The sequence below is a fragment of the Aythya marila genome (genome assembly GCF_965140915.1).
Source record: "Aythya marila genome assembly, chromosome: 1".
Classification (NCBI taxonomy): domain Eukaryota; kingdom Metazoa; phylum Chordata; class Aves; order Anseriformes; family Anatidae; genus Aythya; species Aythya marila.
In genome coordinates this window covers 6,879,308-6,904,882 of record NC_139042.1, presented here as the reverse complement: position 1 = coordinate 6,904,882, position 25,575 = coordinate 6,879,308, and the positions used below count along the sequence as shown (strand labels likewise).

General features: G+C 38.1%; 1 protein-coding gene across 7 annotated transcripts in view; it reads right to left on the bottom strand.

Moving 5' to 3' along the window:
* Window positions 1-25,575, bottom strand: part of DLG2 (discs large MAGUK scaffold protein 2) — a gene marked incomplete at its 5' end in the record, with an annotated part of 1,037,476 nt that overhangs the window by 375,078 nt on the left and 636,823 nt on the right. For all 7 annotated transcript variants that reach the window (XM_082764777.1, XM_082764780.1, XM_082764778.1 and 4 more), the window contains one exon: window positions 19,890-19,940. In XM_082764777.1, coding sequence (XP_082620903.1) covers window positions 19,890-19,940 — 51 coding nt within the window. The remainder of the gene's footprint in view (window positions 1-19,889; window positions 19,941-25,575) is intronic.

Below are 25,575 nucleotides of genomic sequence, written 5' to 3'. Positions count from 1 at the left end.
AAATAAATGGAAAATAAATAACAATAAAAAAGTAAGGAATTTACAGGCACTTGTCCATGCCTTCTGACATTAGAAAGTAATAATTAGAAAGAATGGTTCCTCTGTACATTTCAGTTTGCATACTGCTTTAAATTATTCACTAGGTTGATGTCTATTTTCTCAGTATCTCCAGAACAATGAACTATTTTCTCAAGCAATTTACTACTCTAATAACAAAATGATTTAGGGATCACTTACTTTTTCACTGTCTTGCCTGTGTCTAATGCCTTGAAACTTCCCAGCAGCAGAGCAACGAATACAGACTCTGCTTTGCAGCACAGAGATGTTCACTCCAACACAACAGGAAAAACTTATAAATCAGCTCCCGTTTTCTGCAGCAGTCTCTTCAAATTGATGTTGACATCATTCTTGCCACCAATCAATTAAATGACAAATGCCTAATGATGACTTTTTCCAAAGTATAAATGTCAGAAATCCCAAATGTTGCATGATGGGGATATGCTGCCCATTCTTACATCCAAAGAGTACTCTTATATATACTTTGCTTGCAGCACTTTTGTTTTGAAGCATACCCCATTTTCTGTGATGCAAACATTGTGACCTTCAAATCCCTGAAAAGCTTTGCAATGCACTTTTAAAAGGCCTTGCTGTTACAGGAGGGGGTTGGATCAGTTGTTCTGATCAATGCAATTGTTTCCAACAACTCAGATAATTTCCCCAAAGTGCTTTGGATACTGCCAAAAAACTCTGAAAATGAATCTTAACACAGTGTCCCAGATGTGTTCAGGTTGGAAATGCCAAAAAGAAAGACCTAAAGCCATCTGTTAAAATTTCTAGCAAGAGTTCTTCAGCTGATACTACTGTATCCTAGCAATGATGCAAATGAGGGTTCTAATTTAGAAAAGAAAACAAAACCATATTCCTTACTCTACATCAACCCAGGAGTCAGTAAATCAAGCATCACTAACAGTATCCTGAATGACAATGCTAGCAAATCTTTGGAGTGCAAAAACAAACAAACAACAACCAAAACAAAATGAATAAACAACAACAATATCAACAACAACAAAACAACAATGAAAAAGGACTTCAATAAAAGATAATCCTTTGGAGACAAAACTAGAATGAGACCTGAGATCCAGCCACTTAGATCAATAGAACGGAACAGAACAGAACAACATAGCATAGCATAGCATAGCATAGCATAGCATGACCAGAACATCAAGTCCAACCACCTGACCCCTTCAGGGCTAACCAAAAGCTAAGGCACATTCCTGAGGGCATTGGGCAAATGCCTCCTGAACACTGACAGGCACGGTGCACTAACCACCTCGCTAGGAAGCCTGTCCCATCATCTGACCACCATCATGGCGCAGGAATTTTCCTTCATGCCCAGGCTGATCCTCCCCTGGCCCAGGTGCGTGCCATCCCCGTGCGTCCAGCCATTGGTCCCAGGGAGCAGAGAGCAGCACCTCCCTCAGAGCTTCCCTTCTCAGGGAGCTGCAGGGCGCAGTGAGGCTGCCTCACAGACTCCTCTGCTCCAGACTGGACAATATTCAAGGTGAGGCCATACAAACTCTTACCACCTTTAGCTCACTGCTAAACCACCTTCAGGAGGAGAATCACCTCTTTTGACAGGCTGGCCAAGCTGTGTTCAATGCACCCCAAAATGCAGTTTGCTCCCTGGCTGCCAGGGCATACTGCTAGCTCATGCTGAGCCTGCTGTCACCAGCACCTCGAGATTCCTTTCTGCTTAGCTACTCTCCAGCCACTCTTCTCCCAGTTTGTTTCTGTGTCCAGCATTGCTCTGTCCCAGACGAAGTACCCAGAATTTTCCTTTGTTGAACTCCAATCTCTTGGAGATTGTCTAATGCTCCAAGATAACTCGATTGCCCTGCAAAGCCTTTCATCACTCCAGGGAGTCAACAGCATCTCCCACTTCAGTGTTTTCAGCAAAGTTGCTAAGGATGCATTTAGATCATTGATAAAAATGTTGAACAAGACTGACCCTAGAATTGAGCCCTGGGGAACACTGTTGGTGACTGTCAGCCAGATGTACCTACATCTGGCATTCACTACAAGCCTTTGAGCTCTACCTTCAAGCCAGTTCATCACCTATTGTAACATGAACCTGTTCATCTCAGTTGGACAATTTGTCCAGAAGGTTGCTGTGAGGTATACTAACAAAGGCTTTACTGAAATCCAGAAATATCATGTCTACTGCTTCCTTTCATCCACCAACCAGGTGACCTTATATTAGAATGAGATCAAATTATTGAAACAGGTCTTTCCCTTCATGAATTATGCCTGATAGTTTACTATGCCTGATAATAGCTTTGTTCTTTAAATGCCTTTCAATATCCCCCAGGACAAGCTTCATAACTTTTCTAGGCACTTGAGGTTAGATTAACAGCTCTGTAGTTTCCTGGGTCTCCTTTCATACCCTTTGATATGGGTATGGGTATAGCATTGGCAAGCTTCTAGTCAGCAGGAACCTTCCCAGACTCCCAAGACCTTTGGTAAATTATTGAGAGAGGTCCAGCTATAATGTCTGCTGATTCCTTCAGTATACTGGGATGAATCTCATCTGTCCCCATGGACTTATGAATGTTCAGCTGATACAATTGGTTCCTTACAATTTCACCAACCATAGATGGAAAGTCACTACACCGTCAGTCATGGTCCTCCAACTTTTGATTAGCGGCTAGTTCCAGATCTGTCATTTCTATTAAAAACTGAGGAAAAAAAAGGCATTAAATGACTTTGCCTTTTGCTCTTCCTTACTTGTTAGGTGACCATCTGCCTCAAGTATCAGTCCAGCCTCTTGCTGTTGACATATTTGAAAAAGCCCTTTTTTGTTGTCTGACCCCACAGTGTCAGAGTGACACTCAAGTTGAGCTTTGGCTTTTCTTGTTTTCTCCCTGCAGTCTTGTACTTGCCTTGTCAAGCCAGACCTTGCTTCCAGAGGTCATGTATTTTCCTTTTCTGCTCTAGTTCCAGAAGGAGTTCCCTGTTCAGCAAGGCTGGTTTTCTGCCTTGCTTCTTGATTTTTGGAACAGGGGGACTTCCAGATTCTGGGCTTTTAAAAGTCCAGGTTCTTGGAAAGTGACCAGATCTCATGGATCCCTAAACACTCTAGAGCAGATTCCCAGGGGCCACTGCTAACCATTTCCCTGAGAAGCTTAAAGTTTGCTCTTCTAAAACCCAGGGTGGCAACTCTGCTGACCATTTTTATCCTTACACTAGAAATTTTGAACTCAACGTGATCACTTTGGCCAAGACAGCCACCTACTGTCACAAGACCTTCCCTATTCTCAAAAAATCAGTCTAAGAGGGCACCTTTCTGAGTTGGCTCACACAGTACTTATTACAGAAATTATCTTCAACATACTTTAGGAACTTTCCAGACTTGCTTGTCATAGCAGCATGATATTCCCAGTTTATGTCTGGGAAGTTGAAATTTCCCATAAGGAAAAGGGCATATGACATAGAGATTTCCCCTAATTGCCTACAGAATGTTGTCTCTGAACTTTAGACCAGATTTTTTTTTTTTGTTTGTTTTTTTTTTTTTTTTTTAATTTGAAAAGGCACTAGTAGACCCTTAAAACAATTTCCAGACTCCATGGGAAAGATTCAAATCCTTCAGCTATGGAAACATCTTCCATTTAATCTATTGCCTTCCTGACCCTGATGACCATGAATTCTTGACTCCTCAGGAGTTTTCTTTCCTCTTGCTCCTTTGAAAGGAAGACTCAAGAATCTCTGTATCATATGGATGCAAACGACCAGGACTAAAGTGCCTTTTTAGGAAATAGAAACTTCATTCATAGCTACCCAGGTTAAGGAGATCTTAATTACTACGCCTCCACCTGAATGGTGGGGTATGAACAGAAAGAAAGTTACTAGTTACTGTCTTTAGTTCCCTCCCTACTGAATGAGCAGGTTCAGAGTGTCTCTGGGAACTCAAGGTTCTTAAGTCATTCAAATCCAGAGTTCAAATCAAGTTCATGAATCTCATACGACACCAGGTGAAGGACAAGTGGTGATCTAGGAGAAACAGCCCTTCCAGGAAGCACAAGAGTGATATTAGGGTCATCTGCATCAATTACATTCTGAAATGACCCTGTAGTACCTGAATTGCTAGGCACTTTTTCAGAGTTAGAAGCCTGCATTTAATCTATGTGGCTGTTTTAGCCATCTATGTCCCTTTATGAATCTGAGCCACAAATACCACATAAAAATGGTGGCAGCTCCTTTTCTCACAAATTTGGAGAAGGTAGATGCAATACTATACTATCTGTTTGAATCCCTGCCTTTACTGAGGGATCTGTTAAATATCCTACCCACATAAATATCATCCTCTAAGGCAAAGCCTTGAGATTCTTTGTATTCTACTATGACCCTTACCACTAACACTACATTTTGTTAAAGAAATTAACAGCTGTTTCTGCTTTTGTGGCTTTGAGAGAGGCAAGCACATACAGGATAAGCAGATGCTCTGGAGGTTATTTTTTGTTGTTGTTGTTGCTGTTTTTTTCCTTTTTCTTTTTTTTTTTTTTTTTTTTTTTCTTAAACCTAATTGAGAAAATAACACCCACTAACCCTAAGAAGCAATTTAAGAACCAATTTACCAGGTATCTTCAAGGATGCATAACTTTGCTCCTTACATGTTCTTTAAATTATGTATCCAGCCAATTCCTACACCATAATTTCTATAACACAATTACAAGGAAAGAAAACAGTTATCAACAGATTTTAAAGACCTGTGAAAGCTAGGGCTTTGATAAGATGCTGCCAAAAGAAAACAAAACCAAGCAAACAAGAAAAACCTAACAATAAAAGCACTACCCCCAAAACCACCTCCCCACTCCCCTCACCCTGATAAATGGAAGAATATAAAAAAAATCACTTTTGCTTTTCGATGGCATTTTCCATGGTATTCCTGTTTACACACTCTTTTGTTGTTCTAAATTTTCAAGAAGGAAATAGGATTTGAGACCATAGGAAATTTGATAGAAATTATAATAACATTTACAGTTTTGGTTCCAATTTCAACTTAAACTTTTAAAAATGTTGATTTGCTATTGTTAAGAACACCTTTCACCTTGCTTTTTTTTACTCCACCATTTTCAAGCTCCTATCAGCCTCTTCATGACTGAGTTTTACACTGTACACCTTACCACTAGGGCTTTTCTGTGCTTTTTTGAACATAGTTATACTTTGAATGCACTGTTAAGCAAAGAGCCTCCATCTAACATTGACTCTAGGGGGTATGCTGGAGTACATGGACTCTATTTAGCATCATAGTAGAGTCCTGTCAGTGTACAGTTGCATATGTTTCAGAAATAGATAATGTGGGTGCGATCCCTTTAGAGCAGCTTGCCTCCAGGATCCAGCTTGGTTGCTGCACTTTGTTTCATTACTCACTTTGACTTGTGCATTTTTCATATGTACACTCTCTTTTCCAGTGAACCATAAAAAGGGGGGTTGCACAAATCACTTCTCCTAAGGAGCTCCTGTATCTATAAATCACATTCGCTAGTTAGCCATAGTATCTAGAGAGTAGATTTACCTAAGAAAATACAGTACAAGCAAAATGTTTGTCAAGCATATGAGAATAATATAACAGGAATGAAAATCTGACAATTTCCAAAGCATACATTTGTGTCCCATAACAGCTGTTATTGCTTTTATTTCCTCTTCAGGTAGGCTGCTTTTGTCTAACATAAATTACTATTTTAAAATAATGTTTATTCCATGAGTACTTCTTGGCAATTGTCATGAGTGAGCATGTATTTTTCACAAATACATTACTTTTTATTTTACTCTTGTTGAGGTTTTCTCCTTTCTTCCTCCACTATATTATAAGCAAACATGAAAAAGCTCAAGACTATCTATCCTGTAGGTTTCAAAAGTTGTATAAAAATTACTTTGGCCATATGGAGTTTAGTCTTGATTTATGGAAGACTGATTTCCAATTAAGGCACTCTGATGTATCATCTGGTAAACATGGAGAATTTGGGGGGTTGATCTCTGCTGACTCTGGTCACCATTAAAATGACAACATTTAACAACATCTGTTATGTTGTAGTAACCTGAATTACCCTGGTCCTCAGTACACAGTGATAAAAATATTTCATTTAACAAATACAGCTTTCAAAAATGTCACCTTTTTAATTATATCCAAGTAGGTAACCAATGCCTCAAAGTTAATCTAAGACAGAGGACACAGTTGGATCATTTACCTTGAACTCCTGCCTAATATAGGCTGTAGGACCTACTTAAATTATCTCTAGAGAAAAATACCATTTAATTCCACAGTGTCTCTTCTTTATGCAGAGCAATGATTACAAAAAGGGGACAAAAGCCATGATGGGTCTTGCACTTTTTCCCCTTACTATGAAAACTAAGCACACATCAATCTCCTTGCATTCCCATAAAACCGTTCTTCAAACAAAACCATATGCCTTCTTATCTGTAATGTCTTCTGCTTTTCATAAATTAAAGGAAGGATGCTATGAGCACACAGTCTGCCTTGCTGATCTCTCCACAATAAACTACATACTCAACTATGTGTCACATATATATACCAATGTGGTTGAATGCGACCTTACCACCAAGATCCTGTTGTCTCCCTTGTCCTTCTCAAAATGTTCACTTTTGTCCTCTTATCAGATTAGTTTGCATTTGACAATATTTTTTGCATTCATTAACATCCTCTATTTCTTAGTATGCATGTTAAGCTGTTTTTTTTTTTTTCTTTTAGCTGCTATCTTTCCTGCTGATTAACACCGTTTTGCCTTTACTAAAACTTTCATCCAGTCCTCAATCACCATTGCTAATCTATTAGCATCTTTATGTCCAGTCTTAACCTGTCTAAATTCAACACAAAAACATCAGTTTCTGTTCTCTCCTTACATGTAGGATGAAGGGCATTCTCTTAAAGGTTATTTCCCATGTAAGTTCATGTTTTTGTTAGCAAGTCCCCCCTTAATTTTCCCTGCTAGGAAACTAAATTCATGAAGCTCCCTGTGCCTCTCACTAAGAGATTGTTTTCTAAACTGTCAATTACCCTCGAGCCTCTCCTAAACACACTTGAGATATCAGTATCCTTTTCAAGTAATAGCAGAATTGAGCACAATATTCCAAAAGTTTTAAACATCAGGTCCCAAACCCTGATGAACTCCACATCACAAAAGCTGTTCTACCCCACAGCCCTTAGTTATGCATCCACAGTTTTCACTAGACCTTTGGCTACAACACTGGACTGAAAATTTGTGTCTGGCTGGTGCCTGGCCAAGAAGGCCCAGGATGTTTTGCAGATTCATTGCTTTCCAAGCAGGGGTGCTTCATTTCATACACAGACTGCATTCCCTTTCTTGACTTACGACTTCAGATTTGGCCTTTTTAGAATACTTGACTGTGTTTCACCCAGCACAGTCCAGCACTCCTTTCATACTGACCTACACAGACAGCAAGCAGGATGACTCATACCATCCCATTTGCCCTTTTTAAGGACTGCCACAGCATTAGTTCTCTTTCAATTCTCTGAAATTTCTTCAGTACTCAAAGACCTTTAGAAAACTCATCATGACAGATGCAGACACTGATCAACCAGCTTCTTTAGAAATCAGATAAGAATATCAAGGCTCTATCTCATTCTCATAATTAATGATAGTTTTGAGCTTTATTCATTAGAATTGCATTAGACTTGAAGTCCTCACTACATTTTGATTTATCTGATCTCTTTCCACCCATTTAAACTAGCATTGAAATTTCAGGAAGATCATGGTTTTCTTCAGCCCTTTTAGACAGATATTTCTCTGCTGCTGGGAGAGATGAGTAATGGCATTGTTTGGAGGTAGAAAATCAGGGAAGACATTGATTTTTAATGGCTTTTGTTACTTCTGAATTTATTGCTTTAAGCTGATACAATTCCTTTTCACTGTAGGTCTATACACACACTTATGACTCAACTCATTTCTCCCTCAGCCTGATTACAATGAATACACCTAGGAGTGTCACATTCCTTTTCTAAGCTTTCCTTCAGAAAGGGACTTCCCCCCCACCATTTGAATTATAACTACAGAGCTGTAGCTTTCCCATGAGAAAGATTAATATGAAATCTCTAGGCATATTTGCTAAAATGTAAGCTCCACAGGTGCAGCATTTCTGTTTGTTTAGCAGGTAGATTTAGATTAGATTTTCAGCAGAAATTCTTCACTCAGAGGGTGGTGAGGCCCTGGCACAGGTTGCCTAGAGAAGCTCTGGATGCCCCATCCGTGGCGGTGTTCAAGGCGAGGCTGGATGGGGCTTTGAGCAGCATGGTCTGGTGGGAGGTGTCCATGCCCACGGCAGGGGGTTGGAACTGGGTGGGCTTTAAGGCCCCTTCCATCGTTAACTGTTCTATGATTCTATTCCCAAAATCAAAATAATTTTTCAATCTTCCGTATTTTGATTACCTTATGTGTTTATTGACAAAAACATGTACAAGTACCTCACTGCAATGCAGCACTATTTTTGCTTTGGAAATATAATAAATATATCTATTTCTCAAGTATCTAAATTTACCTTAGAACTACATTTACCAGTATTTTGTACAAGTTATCTTAATTTTAATTTTAAATTATCTAAATATTACATTTATCATTTCTAAATAAATAGTGGATAGACAGATAGTACACATATTTCAGCATTTTTAAACATTCAAAGGACTTTTCAAAGGCATAAAATTGCAATCTTGTTTCTAGTTATTCCTAAACTTCTGTAAATCTTGCACTATTAGTAAAACCCTTGATATTGGTGAAATAGGCACTTCTCACTGTGTACTCTTCAAAGTGTACTTCACTAAATGGGTAACTATATTACAGTTTAGGATGCATATATATTCTTGCGACTTTTACAGCTGGCCTGCTTTTCTGTTCTTCAAGTTTCCCCACCATGAAATATGATAAAAACCCTAGGCACATTATCTTCATCATCTAAGTTAAGAGAAATATTTGCACTCTGAAGCACTATTTACCATTGGTAAAAATGATAGTGTCAGGCTTATAATTTATTTTAGCACATTTTTTTCCCTATATAGTTTAATTCCCATTAATTGCAATCTGTCAACTAAACTTTCACAGTCAAAGTATGCTAACAGAGCCTCACTGCTGCTTGACAGGTGAGGTATACGATGTGTGTACTGTGCTCTGAGTGCAATCAGTTAAACTCGGCAAAATTAAAAACCACTCCAAAAAATAAATTATTCATAGAATTCAGTCAGAATTCATATATCGCATTAAGCTGCATAAGGTGACTTTCAAACCATGCTTGAGACTCACCAGCTAGGTCACATTCTTAGTATAAAGCAGCACCTTGCAATATAAAACATGCATGAGCAGCATACAATTGTTTTTTGACTACTTGAGCATACCTTCAGCTAAGTTACCTTAGCCACTTGACTTTTAGTTGCAATTTTAAATCGGGACAAAATTTGAGAGGAAATTGTCTACATCATCTCTTTCCAAAGAGCTTCTAAGTGTTATAAAGGGGGACATTGCTCCTTGAAAATTACTTTGCAAAAAAGTATATCAGATCAGATCTTGCCCCTGTTTTGACAAGAAAGAGTTGTTTTTTCCCTTCGCAGTATCAAAGAGAGAAGCTGGATGGTAGTTATAAGATGAAAAGAAATGATCTTCTGACTGCTTCAAATATAAGAAAAAAAAATACCTGCAATGCTGCATACAAACAGTAAATTAGGCATTTTTATTGTGATATGCTATTACTATGTTACAATGCGTAGCAATGAAGTTGTGGAATCCAGGCTGGGTAAAACAGTGAATTATTTCCTCCCTTTTTTTTTTCCATCTCTCTCTTTTTTTTTTTTTTTTTTCTTTTTTTTCGATTTTTCTCCATCTGTGCAATGCCATTCTCTACCAGTGGCATACTGATTCCTCAAAGTTGAGTGGCCCTAATTTATGTATTACAATTGATTTTAAATTAATAACAAAAATGAAAGGCACTTTTCTGCAATGGAAAACATTGCTTTTTCTGAAGAGACAAATCCAGCACGTCAAAGATGCCTTCTAAAAAGTCCTGCCTCAAAAATGTCCATCTTTGCTGCACGATGATTACTATAATCTCCAGAGTGATTCATTTTCTACCAGTAAATTGAGGTTCATCTTTCTCATTTATTTAACTGTACATATTATTTTAAATCTACATACTATTTGCCAGTGCCAATTGCAAAACTAAGTGAAAACTGAGTTGAACCACTGCTTTGTAGCTCTTTAGTTTGTCATATTTCTTTTTGCGCTGCTTTCTCAGTCTTTCTCCAAAAAGATTTCTACATACTTTTCCAGAACCGTCAGCATCTCAGACACTTCATTCTTAGTGTACACACACTCTTATATTAGTGTTCCAGCAGCTTTTATTCAGAAACAGTATATCTACTTTGAAGTACATAGCCTACCTTCGCATTTGCAGCTCTGCTTGTTACTGACTAGAGCTCATTGATTTGAAGTATCGCAGGATGGAACATTTCAGGTTTGTTTGGGTGTTACATTTAGGTTTTCTACTAATGGACTTTTAATGTCAATTTGGAAAAGCAGAACTATGCAGAGCAACATACATTTGTTTGCAGTTTGTGAAAACTGGGATGTTATCCAAGCTCTCAGAACACCCCTAAATCTGAGCTAAGCTCTCAAATCAATAAGGGACTTATTCCCACAAAATTTCTAGGCTATATTATTGCCTATTGACAGCTGAAATGCTAAGTACAAGGAAAAGGTCTGCTTTCCTGCATCAGCCCAGAGGGCTAGGACATACAGCTCCAAAAGCCTGTCCTATTTCACAGTGCTAAACTTTTTTTCATTAGACCAACATTAACTGAACCCTTAACTATTCCTTTCAGCAACTGCAATATTCTGTAAGTTTACTTCTGCAAGTGTAACACTTTAAAACTTAACTCTTTAAGCTAGCTCCTGTAAAAGCTGTAAAATAAGCCCATGTGCAATCTGTACCTGCAGAGGGATGGGGCAAGACACCCTGTGATGCTTACTGCTCTCTTTACACTATAAAGGCAGTCTCACAACCAGCCTGGATTAGATGCTCACCTTTCAAACACCAAACAAGAGTGAGATAACACTGGCCTTGGACTTCATCAGCTAAAGATAATACAGTAAATAAGCTGAAAACCACATGCTAGAGAGCTATATCTAAAGTAAATGGAATTTTCAGGTAAAGCTGTAAATAATAATAAAAGTAAAACCAGCAGTTACTTGCTGCAAATGATCTAATGAGAATAAGCAAGTTAGGAGGTGAAAAAAGGCAATAAATGAGTTATAGTACCTGAAAGCATAGCCAGATGGGTGAGGGAGAGGATTGTCCTTCTCTGCTCTGCTCTCATGAGACTGCACCTGGAGCCCTGCATTCAGCTCTGGGGCTCCAGCACAAGGAGGACATGGAAGCATTACAGTGAGTCCAGAGGAGGGCCACAAGGATGATCAGAGGGCTGGAGCAACTCTCCTGTGAAGACAGGCTGAGGGAGTTGGTGTTGTTCAGCCTGGGAAGAGAAGGCTCCAGGGAGACCTTACAGAGGCCTGACAGTACCTAAAGGGGGCCTACAGGAAAAGGAGAGGGACTCATGGCTTTAAGCTAAAAGAGGGTAGGTTCAGATTAGATATTTGGAAGAAATTCTTCACTCAGAGGGTGGTGAGGCACTGGGAGAGGTTGCCCAGAGAAGGTGTGGATGCCCCATCCCTGGAAGTGTTCAAGGCCAGGCTGGATGGGACTTTGAGCAACCTGGTCTGGTGGGAGGTGTCCCTGCCCTTGGAAGGGAGTTGGAACTAGATGGCTTTATGGTCCCTTCCAACCCAAACCATTCTGTAATTCTATGAAAAATAAAATGTCAATAAAATAATTTAAAAGAAACAGCAGCAGACCACTGCCTCTGGGCAGCTCTGACTTGCATGAAAGAACTTGTCACATAATAGGTAACTCAAGGTCTCAGTGATCTTGGTAAAGTTGAAGAGATAACTGTCAAGTAAAGATAAGCACAAGTATATATATATATATATATATATATATATTTTTTTTTTTTTTCCTCTGTACTCACATAGGGCTTTTAAACTTTTAAATAACTGCTGTTTACTTTTTCAAATTTTCTTCTTTTTTAATATACATTATTACCATTATTTTTTTTTCCTGTAGTTGATTTTTAATTCTTCTCTATTGTTTTCACAATACTTTCTAGTATTGTGTTAGTGCCTTCTTTCTAGTATCTATTCTACTGACATACTGTCCCTGAGCAAATTCTCTTCTTGTGATACAGTATATTGGAAAATGACAATTCTTATACTCTTATGGGAGGGAAAAGGATCAGTGTGTTGAGTGACTCTTATTAAATTAGAAAAAATATATCAAAATCTCCAATTTTCTTTTCCTGCTTGAGCACTAGTCAAAGCTCCAGATTATTTTGCAAATGCTAAAATACCTCATTGAGCTTTCACAACAGTATATTCAGTAATTTAAAATTTCTCACACAACAGAAAAACTCTGATAAACTTTCCCATGTTAATTCAAAATATAAATATCCCTCCAGGGTTTAAACTGGACCTACTATTGAAACAAATAGTGAGCCCCTCACCTAAAAAAATCCCCAGAGGCCACTACACAAATTACTAAGAATAGTGAATATGAAGACCTTAAAAATAAATATAAAAATGCATAAAATTCTAATGCATAGTAATAAAAATATTATTTGCCTTGAACCATCAAATGTAATTCCAAACTATATTTTTTTCTACCTGAAATATAAAGCTATTACACATGCATGGGAGACATCCTTCACTGAGAAAATGCCCTCAGAGGAGTCTAAATGGCATGCCGCTTCAATGTATTGATAAATTCAAGGAAATACATTATTCTGATTTAACTGAGCTAGCATTCATGCAATGTGTTTCAGACATATAGACTTAAATGCAAGATTTGAAGGTAAAAATATGAAAATATGAATACATTTGATAGGCACACAGAGGGAGCTAAATGTATAGTATTATTTCAGTTTCTTTTCCTAATCACAGCGTAGCTATAAACAGTAAGTGTTAAAATGTTTTCCTTAGTCGCTTACATCCTCTTCCCCTCCTTCATCTCCCTGTTTAGCGGCTTTTCTGAGTATTGGGATGAGAAGTGTTCCCACTCTCCAGCCGGAAAAGAATGCACCCTTTAAGCAACTGTAGCAATGATGAAATATAGGACAAATCTTGCTTGTAAACACAGACTCCATGGAAAGCCACATGCTTTTTTAGCCCTTGGCTTGGATAATTCCAATTATTCTGGCAGCACATATTCTGAATCAGTCCAGATTGTCCCTATCTGGATAGGACAGCTTAGTCCTCCCAGTCCTGTCACTGCTTTGGGGAAAACTGAGACAACTCACCTATTCCACTTCATCACACTCCCAACATGTAGAGGTGCAATAAATAAAACATATTTTGTACACCTAAGAGGGATATCAAATATGTAACATCAAAGGCTGTTGCTTCACTTTGCCAGCCAATAGTCTTCAGTAAGACAGTAAGGTGGGGTTTTGTAGTTTCCAGTTTCAGATACAACTTCTGTCCCTCAAAATGCATGGCCGGAACTCCCACACCCCCCTTTCCTCCCTCCTTTTTTTCTGCCTTTCCATGAATATACCAGACTGGCACACCTTGTACCTCTGTCAAGCACAGGTGGAACAGGACCCCGTACGACATGCACAGCTCTACAACCAGAATAGTTTCAGCATAATGACTCTCTGACAGAACGAGAACAAAGAACAAAGTTTTCCAGTGAATAATTATATTTTGGGTGCCAAATTAGGGCTGCTTTGAGGTGACAGAAAGTCACATGCTCTGGGTGAGTAATGTTACAAAAAAAATCAGGCTGTTCCAAGGAATCTTAATTTAGGTCATTAAACTGAAGCAACCAAATTCTGCAGTTGCCTTGGAAAATGTTGACCTGGTATTTCTGTGTCACATTAGCAGGACTGTACACCAGGTTCCTTTATCTCTTTTTCTCCTTTCATCAGCTTGCTCCTGCGCAACCTAAGGTCAAACAAAATCTAATAAGGCATAAGAGACGAAAGGAGAAGACAAACCTTGCCTAAACCATTGCGTCAAGCAGCCAGAAAGCCTGCCCTTTCCAATGTCCAAAGACATCTCTGAAGGTGAACAACAGCCACTAGTGCAACCAGCTATCAGGAGCATAATCTTCTGTATCTCATAACTGAGATATAAATGGAGCTAGAAAGCATAAGAGAACTTCCCACACAATGTTTGCATGCACTAAACATGTATTTTCAAGGACCTTTCTTTTTTTTTTTTTCATTTTGTGGAACGTTATTTTACACAGAGAGAGAAATACATTGCTTTTCTGTTGGTTTCATACAGCTTCATTCATAGATACTTCTGCCTTTCCTTGTAGGCAGAATGTGCTGGCCCCTTCCAGGAAAAAAAATTCCGTGGGAGAGTTTTATTGTATTCAATATTCATAGATCACTATTCTACTATAAACCTGATATAAACTGGTCAATAAGAAGGATTTTGCCTTTGAATGATAATTGATTTCCGTTTGAGTGCTAGAAGAATAACTACCACTCACTATTAGGAAGCAGGCAGGCCCTAGTAAAAATGTAATAAGGGCACCCAGTCAGAAAGAGCTCAAAAGGGAAGAAAACATTACAGTTCTGCAGAAACAAATACTCAGAGAGCAACACTGTGTTTGGGAGAGTTCTACAGGTACCTGAGGGACACTCATGTTAAAAGATTTGCTTTCTCCTGTTGGAAGATGTCAGACCACTCCACTGGGGTTGCAGATGGTCTTGTATTGATTCATGTAGTCTGGGTTCTCAAAAGGCACACTTCTATGGCTTATGCTTTAAAACTTTGAAAATATCTTCTCCTAGGGTCCCTTCTTGACCAATCCCTTCCAGTCTGTTATTTTTGAAATAAAAAGGGGCTTTTCCTGGTACTGCACTGTCCTATAATATCATTCTTGAGAGGTCAAAACACGCTGCTGCAGAAACAACCAATATCTAAGACCTCAGAAAAAGCAGAAGGCAGATACATTACTGACTAATAGTGAAAAATGTATTTCCCAGACATGTAAGCAAACAGTGATCTCAGCCAAAACATGACAAACAGATATAAAAATAAGACACTGAGTCAAATTAAATTCCTTGTGTCATTTGAATACAACCCAGTTTCCAATGCTCTTTAGCATTCAGGGGGAGGTACCTCTTTACCTTTATGTGAACTGCCTTTTCACCAAAGAAACAACTGGTGAAAACAGCATAGTTACTAGTACAGTAGTAATTACCTGTAAGGGTTCCAAAGAACAAGTAAAAAGCCAGGCTTGAAATAAATTCATTTTTCTAAACAGTCTATCCCTCCCCCCCCAAAAAAAAAAGTTATATATTTTTACTTCTATACAGACACAGAATAAAAATAAATGTTAGAATATCAAATGATTTGAATGATTCCGTGAAAACAGTTTTACTAACCATAAATGCCCTATTTCTCTTAACATCTGAAGAACAGACAAGGTTACATGAGCAAAGAAGTACTGAGATCTGAACTTAGACATTGAACTTGGCATGACTTCAACATGAATCATGAAGAGACTTACTGTCTTCTCTACTCTTTGAATAGAATAGAATTGAATTGAATTGAATAGTTTAGTTGGAAGGGACCCTCAGAGATCATCAAGTCCAACCACCTGACCCCTTCAGGGCTAACCAAAAGCTAAGACACATTTCTGAGGGCATTGTCCAAATGCCTCCTGAACACTGACAGGCACAGGGCACCAACCACCTTGCTAGGAAGCCTGTCCCATTGTCTGACCACCCTCATGGCACAGGAATTTTCCCTCATGCCCAGGCTGACCCTCCCCTGGCACAGCTCTGTGCCATCCCCATGTGTCTGGCCATTGGTCCAACGGAGCAGAGAGCAGCACCTCCCTCTGCGCTTCCCTTCTCAGGGGCTGCAGGGCGCAGTGAGGGCCTCTCCTGACTGGGCACCCCAAGGCTCCTCAGCCTCTCCTCACAGCACATGCCTTCGTGCCCTTTTACCAGCTTTCTTGCCTTCTTCTGGATGCTTTCCATTGCCTTAACATCCTTTTTATATTGTGGAGCCCAGAACTCCACATTATATTCCAGATGAGGCTGCACTGAATATAGTGTAAAATTCACCTCTTCAGTCTTCTTTAAGGTAACTGTTGATATTGGCCAACATTCCATTAACTTTTATGAAAACACCCTCTTCAGTACATGCTTTAACAAGGAGTCAATCAATTAAAACTTTCCTCTGGCTTAGAGAAGTTAGTTAGGCTTTGTCACAGTCTGTTCAGTTCTCTCTTACACTGAGCACTGATTTATTTACCAGTGCAAATCAGTCTCTTGTTAGCACTGGATACATTTTTCAAGTCATGCAGTAATGGAACACTAACACCACTGCACTAATATAAGTCATTTTATGTAGAATTTCCTTTTTACAGTCTTTAATATTCAAGCTAGGGCAAAGTAATGGCTTTTTTTAAGGAATTTTCTCTTAAGTGTGCATTTGGGCACTGTAGCCTATTACAATTTGCCAAGTCTTAGTCTACACCTGCATCTGCATTTTATGCCTGCAAGTTGGCAGAGAAACTCACGCTCTCTGAAGTGGTTGAAGGAAATAAAACTGCTTTTTTTTTTTTTTTTTAAAAAAAAAAGTGATTTTGAATTCTCTTAACTGTGTAATTGTGTTACCTAAGTAGACTCTCACGAGAGCTCTAAGTGAGCTCGTATTTAACAGTGATCCTTGCGGGTACAGGGACTAGTGAGAATATCTCATGAGTGGTTGGTACAGCTGAAGAAGAGCAAAAGGATAAAAACATGTCAGTGTATGAGGGGCTGGCAATGTCCTTAACTCTTGGAACAGCACTGACCACAGCTTTAGTGTGAATCTGCCCCAAATTTATCCTCTTTGTGAACTCTCATTGAAGCCTTTTAAGTTCAAAACCCCAAGTCTTGTTAAACTGTAAACTCAGACACAACATTTTAAATAGAAACAGTTGAACAACATTTTTTTCATAGACAGAAAAACAAACAATCTTTCTATACAAGCCCACTTCATTCTTACAGTCATTTATCGATAAACCAACTGGATCTTAGGTACCTTAAAGGAGGCTGTAGTGAGGTGGGGGTTGGTCTATTCTCCCACAAAGAATATGGGAGAATATTCTGCCATAGAGTCTGGTGACAGGATGAGGGGGAATGGGTTAAAGCTGCATCAGGGGAGGTTTAGGTTGGATATTAGGAAGAACTTCTTTACTGAAAGGGTTGTTAGGCATTGGAACAGGCTGCCCAGGGAAGTGGTTGAGTCACCATCCCTGGAGGTCTTTAAAAGACATGTTTAGATTTAGAGCTTAGTGATACGGCTTAGTGGAGGACTTGTTAGTGTTAGGTCAGAGGTTGAACTCGATGATCTTGGAGGTCTCTTCCAACCTAGATGATTTTGTGATTCTGTGGGATTCTGTGAAACTTGATGACGCTCAGCAAGCTCTACTCCATTCAACTCCTTGGCCCCTAAGTGTTTTTTCCTTCTGGCATTTCCAAGACCCCACTGCTCCCCAGCTCCACACAGGACACATTCTGCCAACAATCACATGATGGTTACCCCAAGGGATAGAGCCATTTTTTCTTTCTAAGTATCATATCTAAGCAAGTAGCTCTCTTCAGGAATACATCCTACAGAATCATGTCACCTATGGATAAAGGTGACTTTGTACAATTAAATTAAAGGTGTCCTTAGCTAGTCTATGGAGATTGGGAGATGCTGTTATATAGTCAATCCCTAACCACCTTACATTTTGTTATGCCACAAATAAGAAAGTGGAAAAAAGTGCAAAAGGCATAATATACCATAAATCATTTTATCTTTTACATTGTAAAATCCTTTAAATTATATAGACTATTTCAAAATGTGGATAAATGTCATTAAAGAAAATATTGGATTTTTTTTTTGGATGCATAATTATGTAAGTTGGATAACTGGGCTTAACTGGAAAGTTTATTACCAACTGTTTGATATGGGAAAACTACATTTTTCTCTCTCATCCAGAGCAACCTTAAAACATCTTACAGCTTTTAAATACAGAGAGATTTTCCATCTAATTTCTAAAAAAAAAGTTTTGTGGAAGAAAATGGGTAATCAACATGGAGAATGTCTTTCTTCTGAAAATGCTGTTAGTCTAACATAAATGACAGCTATTTAAAAGCAATCACTTGTGTTTTATATCTCACACAAAAACCAGCAGACACAGTACCGTGCCTTTGAGACAAAACACTGATACATGTGACAGAACATTTCAAGCAGTAATAATCAGAAGCCACAGATTCAGCAACGGAGAATGGAGCAATGAAGAACTGAAATGTTCTCCATTAAAATCTGTAGCTTTTTCTGACATTGTTTATCAGTCTTTAACTGATATTATGTGGTATTATATGTTGAATAACCATTTATGTGCATCAGACAGGTACAGTAGATGCAAGTCACATTCGTTTTGCAGTATGTACACTGATAAGTTACACATCTATTAAAAATGAAGCGGTTTTCAAAATATCACCCAGGAGGCATGTGTTCTGTTCAGTGACCTTTGGAAACTCTAGTCCAATGAATAGCTACTGATGCGCAAATAACTTGAAAGACAGTAGATAAAAGTGCCTATAACCTTATACATTATCTGTTATGAGTTGGCTGTGGTAAAAAGATATATTGCTCTTTTGTAATTTGCCTGAGTGAGCAAATCAATGAGAATATAAGCTTGTATCCCTATAAATTGAATGATTATGAAATTCATTATCCTGGACAATTAAAAATATAACATTCAGAAAAACTGCAATGAATTGTATAATCTAAGTACCTAATTTAATGGTAGTTTGCTACCTTACAGGCATTTGCTCATATGCCATCAGTCACATTTTGATAAATCTGGCTTTGCATTCAAACATTTTGTGTAGGAAGAAGGCTAACTGTTTGCTTCAAGATTATAAAATTTAGTATTACCAACATGTTGGTAGAATACTGAAGGCATTCAGCAATAACAATCTTGCATCCACTAACAATCCATGTAAGCACTACGATACATGACAAAGCTTAGACTTTCTTGCTCACACAATATGCTGCCCATCTGGTCTTGATGTTGTGGCAAAGAAAGTCTGCAGTCTAAAGAAAACAGTTATGTAACCAAAAGGCAAGGAAGAAAACACCAAATCTAGGAAGATACGATGCAATGTGATCTGTAAATATACTTCTTTCTTGTGCTACACTTAAACCACGCTACTAACAAAGCCTTTACTGTGAGTCCTGCTTATACCTCACGCAACTCAGACTTGTCTTTATAAAGGTTGTAAGAACATCCTTTACATGTAGACATGGTTTGCAGCTTTTGTCACTAGAACATTAAAAACACTACTTCAATTTTTATTTTATAACTTAAGACTACACATCCTCTATTATCATGCAAGGAAATCAAGGAATTTAAAAGAGAAAAGCTTCTACAATTCCAGGTCACAGTCTAAAAATCGAATTACCACATTACATGGGTTCTTCCCAATGGTGAAACACCTAGTCAAGCACTGACACAGTTATGAGGAAGCAAAGCATTCCGGATACTGGTCTGTAATTAGCTACACCTGAAACATCTTAAAAACGTAACAAGCTTATCCTGTTGTATCATTCACTTTTTAACACTTTAGAATAACAAGTGGACATCTTTATTCAAAATGGAAAATATTTTATTCTTAATTGTTTTTAATTTCATAAGTAATTGCATTATTTTTATTACAGATTATTTTTTCCTATAAGAGAAGAATAAATTAAACTCACCCTTTCCAATGTAATTTCTTCAAATTCATATTCAATTTCCGTTCCATTGACCTAAAGAAAATAAAATCAGAAAATCCCTTAAATGCACACAGAAGGTAATTTGGTAGGGATATTGTACAGGTATTTAAGTATGATCAGTTTACTGAAACACATTTTTCAACATACTGCTTATATGGTCTAAATTATAGAGTTGGCCTCCCTGTGTATTGAATGGCATGTAATCAAATCTACAAACTTGAAAAGAGTAAAAGTCAGTATGTAATGCACTGAGATGGTGGATAACTAAGTCACTTACATAATATGAGTGGCATTTGATACAGCATGTTTGTGGACTTCATGCAAATATTTAAATAGTTTCTGAGGAAATAGTTTGCATGTCAAAAACAGAAGACATTTTCCTAAAGATTATTCTCATAAGTGAAAGAGGGATTAATTATTCATTACCTTCCAAACTCCTATTTTGCAATACAAAACCAAAGAGGAAATTTGTAGTACTTATGTAAAAATCACTTGCTGATACATATACTGAAATATATCTTGTTTACTATATTAACCTAGGGCAAGAACATGACAGAGGACCTTTGCAATAGACAGCTGAATATCAAAAAGGCACAGAATGTTAATGCAATTCTTATGCTGAGTTTCAGTGTCAAAATAAATTAAACTACAAAATGTAGAGCACTAAAATGGATTGCACTGGACAAGAAATCTATCCAATGAAGATGTGACACTGATTTAAGCAGTGTTGTGAAACCTTGTTCCACTCTAACATGGATTTTTTCTGTCCCTCTAGGCAACCCACTTAACATCCCTTTCTAAGTTTCCTAATTTCTTAAATGGGTAGAGTGCTGCATCTGAGAAGGCTACAAAAGCTGACAACATTGTAATTAAACTGCACAGTAATGATTAGTCAAAAATAAAAGATGTTGCCCGTAAATCACACTGTTTTATTGTTTTTGTGATGGTAGGGTGTTTCCTGGAAAATAGTTGAGCTCTAGTGTTTTCCTTAATTTATACTTAACAAAAAATATTTTTCTTGTAAGAACAAAAATGAGATTAAGCATTAGTATTGACCTAATCTTGGAGGAACAATTTGGTTATTTTTCAGAACAACAACATTTAGTGCTCCTCTCTGCCATTAACTGCTAATTCTTCTATATTAGCTTTCTAGCTGTAATCAGAAAATAATACATACAAATCACTCCTTATCTAGTCAATCACCTCTCAGATGTAATTAGTTACTTTTGTTGTGAATATTATAACTAGGTACATGTATCTTCCAAACAAAAGCTTCCTGTAAAAGCTATCAAAACTATTTAATTTGTCTATAATTCAAGATTTGATAAACATGAAATCAAAAATAGAAATACCCCCAGAACTTGTGTTCAAAAGGAAAGAAGGAAAGAGGGAAAGGGAGAAAGATCCAAACAAATAACCCATGCTTAGCAATGAAATGCAAACACAGCGTCAATGAATAAAATACAAATACTTGTATTTTTATATGGCTATAATCTGGTAATCACATTACATGACACCAAGAACAGATATGAACAGAAAGTTTCCTATAGGGTATTTTCCTGTTTTATGTTATAACTTTAATGCTTTCTGCGTAGTCTTTTATTAATATAGGCAACTAACTAGGTATGAACTGCTCTATAGCTATTCTGTTTTTTGTCCTTTCTTGTCTAATGATAATGAAATCAAAGCTATCTATATGTCTCTGTTTTCATGATCTTCTCTTTTATCTTAGGCTGGTGGATAGCTCTGATCTATGTCTTCAATTCCTCAGTCTTGCTCTATAAAGCTGTCCTTGCTTCACTGCTTATAATCACTTTTCCTTTGCATTAAAAACTCGTTAGTGCACCAAAATGGGAAAAAGAGGCACATGAGAAGTGAGCAACTTCTGTATAAAAATGAAAGGAGAAAACACAAGCTGAATATTCAACTTGCATTTGCACACAAACAATATCTTGATTATGATCATCTGAGGAGTTTCTTTTATCATCCACAGTCACAACTCCAAAAAGGTTCAGGTCAAATCTCCATTAATCACAGCAGAGATCCATTATCAGGTTCCATAGCAGCAGGGATGATATGGATTAAAAGGCTGATCTTGATCCAACTCCTTTTATTATTTAAGCATATGTATCTATGTATGTAGTTCGCTGCCCTTTCTTGCTGGTTGCTCAGAAGACCACTGCAGTTATTTTGTAAAGGATCAATTAAGAGATTGCACCTACCTGAGGCAGGTGGAATGGTGATGTATGCAGTACCATTCGTTAGCAGCACCACTTTATTTCATATTTAGACTCTCTGGCTGTGCCTACACTGCTGAATTATAGTCATTTTTCAGCCAAGTCTCAGTGCTTAAGGCTGTTTCTGTCTGGAGCCTGCTGGAAACAAATAGCCTACGAGTGAGCCAACAGTTAAGCAGGAGGAGAATCATGGCTCCATTGCTGAAACTGGCTTGTTGGTCCTCTTATTTAGCAGCATACATGCATACCCTCTATTTTCTTCTAGTGTAACTTGACAGCCTCTGGCCTGACAAGGCTCCTGAAAAAGTTGTCTGAACCATCAACTTCCATTTCTTGCAAGTGGGAACCTTTTCCTATGTCTCTCTTTACACAAATTTTCTGATTACTGCTTTTAGATCAGGTTGCCCAGCAAGATTTGCTGTGTTCAGCATGACTTCAGATAGTTATGAAAAATTCCAAGCTATTTCATATGGTTTCTTCTTCTTCCCCTCCACAAACAAAGAAATCACAAGCATTTCCAAGTTGGTCTGGGAATATTATTTCCCATCTCTCAGACCTGCAAGGTTGACAACAAATATCCCTAATCTCAACTCAATATCAAATTTTGATATCCGTAATACTAAAACGTGAGGTAGTCAGCTAACTCTCTTTACATTCAGTGAAGAGAAACAGACACTTCTAGGTCTTACGTCATTTCATCTGACACTTGAAGTCTCAAACAGGTTATCTGAACTGTGCCCCTGAGGTTTCCTTTCACTGAGTAAAGAGTCTAAATATGAAGCATAAAGTTTGGTAAGCACTTGCCTTAAAACTGCTTTCTTTGAAATACTCCTAACTCTAGGCTGATAAAAAGTCCTACCTAAAGGATGCCATATTTCTTTTACAGTTACACACCAGTGAAAGCCCAGATCTCTGGTTTAGCAGCTTTTCCAATTGTTTTGGGGGGCTTGCCTGCACCTGTAACTAGCAACACATACACAATGATATTCAGCGCCTGCTCCCACAAGCCCAACTTGTTAGGATGTCCACATGAAACAATTCAGTCCCTTCCCTTCTCCTAACGCCCACAGCCATGTGGGTCATGTACACTGCTGTTGACTTCCCTCTCTGGTTTGGGACACAGATGTCCTCTCTTTGGAGAAAGAGCTCAACAGCACCTGTGACAGTAACAGGCCCAGGGGAGGGCAACACCTTTTCTCAGAAGACTGGCAGAAGAGTGTAAGGAGCACAAGTTGGGGTGTATGGGAGGATGCAATCAATCACTTTCATCCTTCAAGGCACAGAGTCTGGAGTCAAGATGCACCTCAGTCAGGAACACACAACAAAAATGTTGTTGGTGAAGATAAATATGCAAAGAGATACAGCATGAAACCTTGAGATAACCTCTGAGGGCCTTTGATGCTCTGTTTTTCAGCAACAGCATTACCAACATATGCTTTTGACGAAAGAAGATTTCTCAGTTTCCCGGTGTAAAATATATTTGTGATCCAGAGGGTGATGGGGCTTTCAGCCCCTTTAGAATAAGTTACCATACTCAATTAAGTCCAAATGCTTGAAGTAACTGCTTGCAAAAGCAAGGTAACAATTGCCTTTCATTTACAGCTGCATGTGTTATACTGGAGGTCTCTTCCCAGCTTTTGACAAGAACATTTCTTTAAGAGATGCAATGTATGGCAACTATCTAGATTCCAGGATTCAAAAGAGATTTCCAGGTGAAGGTCTAATTGCTACTAGAGACCAAAGCAGACCCCGTATCTTCCTAAGAAGAAGGAACTAAAAATCTTCAGAGGACACTTTCTTTTAGGTGAGTGAGAAATAAAGAACATGTGAAAACAGGTACTCTATATATAGGTTTGTAGGCAAAAATGAAATAAAGCCGAGCATACAGTACAATTTGAAAAATTTGGATTAATTTGTTCCTTTACATGAGGAATTTTACCTTCATTTTTCTGGAAGTTTGTCTCATTTAGTGCAGTTTAAGAATTACATATGAAGCTGAAGTAGTCTCTTACAAAAATCACCTCTTCAGATTTGGGACAGATTCCCAAAACCATAAGAATAACATTCTGTTGAGTTTATCATTTTCACATACTTGTGGCAGAATCTTGTGGCACTTTCTTAAGAGTGTAATAGGTATGTTTCTTCCACTTAATAATAATTTGATACAGGTTTTATACTTCTGAAATTATTTGATATGATAGACTTCTTTACACTGAAACAAATAAGCATTGCCTAATTCTTTCTTGCTACACTTCTACAGTACATCCACCCGTTCAGTTAAAGATGTCATGATATGAATTTTAAAGATAAGAACTGCATTACAATATGACAACAACATCAAAACACTCAGAATTTATACAACTGTAATTTTGAGAGACCACTGTACCTATTCTTTCTAATAAAATTGATGTAATTAGAGCTGTTTGTTATGCTTAGTCTTCTTTTCAATAAGAGATTCTATTGCCTAAAAATTACAACATCTGTAGACTCCTATTACAAACAAAACCAATTTTAATTATATCTAATTGGATATTGTTTTTCATCTGTCTTTGAGAAAGAAGACTGCTGCTTCTACTTTTATTATCACACACACATAGGAAGATAACTACACTGCCACTGATTTTCACTCAACATGCAATTTTGATTCTTTTGCCTGTTGTCCTGGTTTCAGTTAGGACAGAGTTATTTTTTTTTCCTAGTAGCTGGTAGAATGTTATGTTTTGGATTAGGCTGAGAAGAGTGCTGATAACATGCTGATGTTTTAATTGTTGCAGAGCAGTGCTTACACCAAGCCAAGGACGTTTCAGCTTCTCACTCTGTCCTGCCAACGGGCAGGCTGGGGGTGGAGCAAAAGCTGGGAGGGGACAGACCCAGAGCAGCTGACCCAAACTAGCCAAAGGGATAGTCCATACCATCTGACATCATGCTAAACAATATATAGGGGTGGCTAACCAGGGGGAGGAGGGCTGGACTGCTTGGGGTTAGGCTGGGCACTGGTCAGCGGGTGGTAAACAATTGCTTTGTACATCACTTGTTTCATACACATTATTATTAGTAGTAATATTATTATTATTGTTGTTGTTGTTATTATTATTTTCCTGTCTTAATAAACCACCTTCATCTCAACTCACAGGCTTCACTTTCCCATTTCTCTCCCCCATCCCAGAGAGGGAGGGGGAGGGTGAGCAAACGGATGTGTGGTGTTTAGCTGCCGGCCGGGTTAAACCACAACACCTGTACAGTTTCATCAGTTGCCTAAGCACCAAAACCTCAATAGAATATATGATTGCCAACTCCATGACTTATAAGTAACCTAGGACATACTTGTCCTTTAAAAATTTCCAATTTGTGGCATAATTAAGACAGTCCATTTTACATTCAGGAAACATCAAGACCATTTGGGGAATTTAACAAGTATGGGATTTAAACAG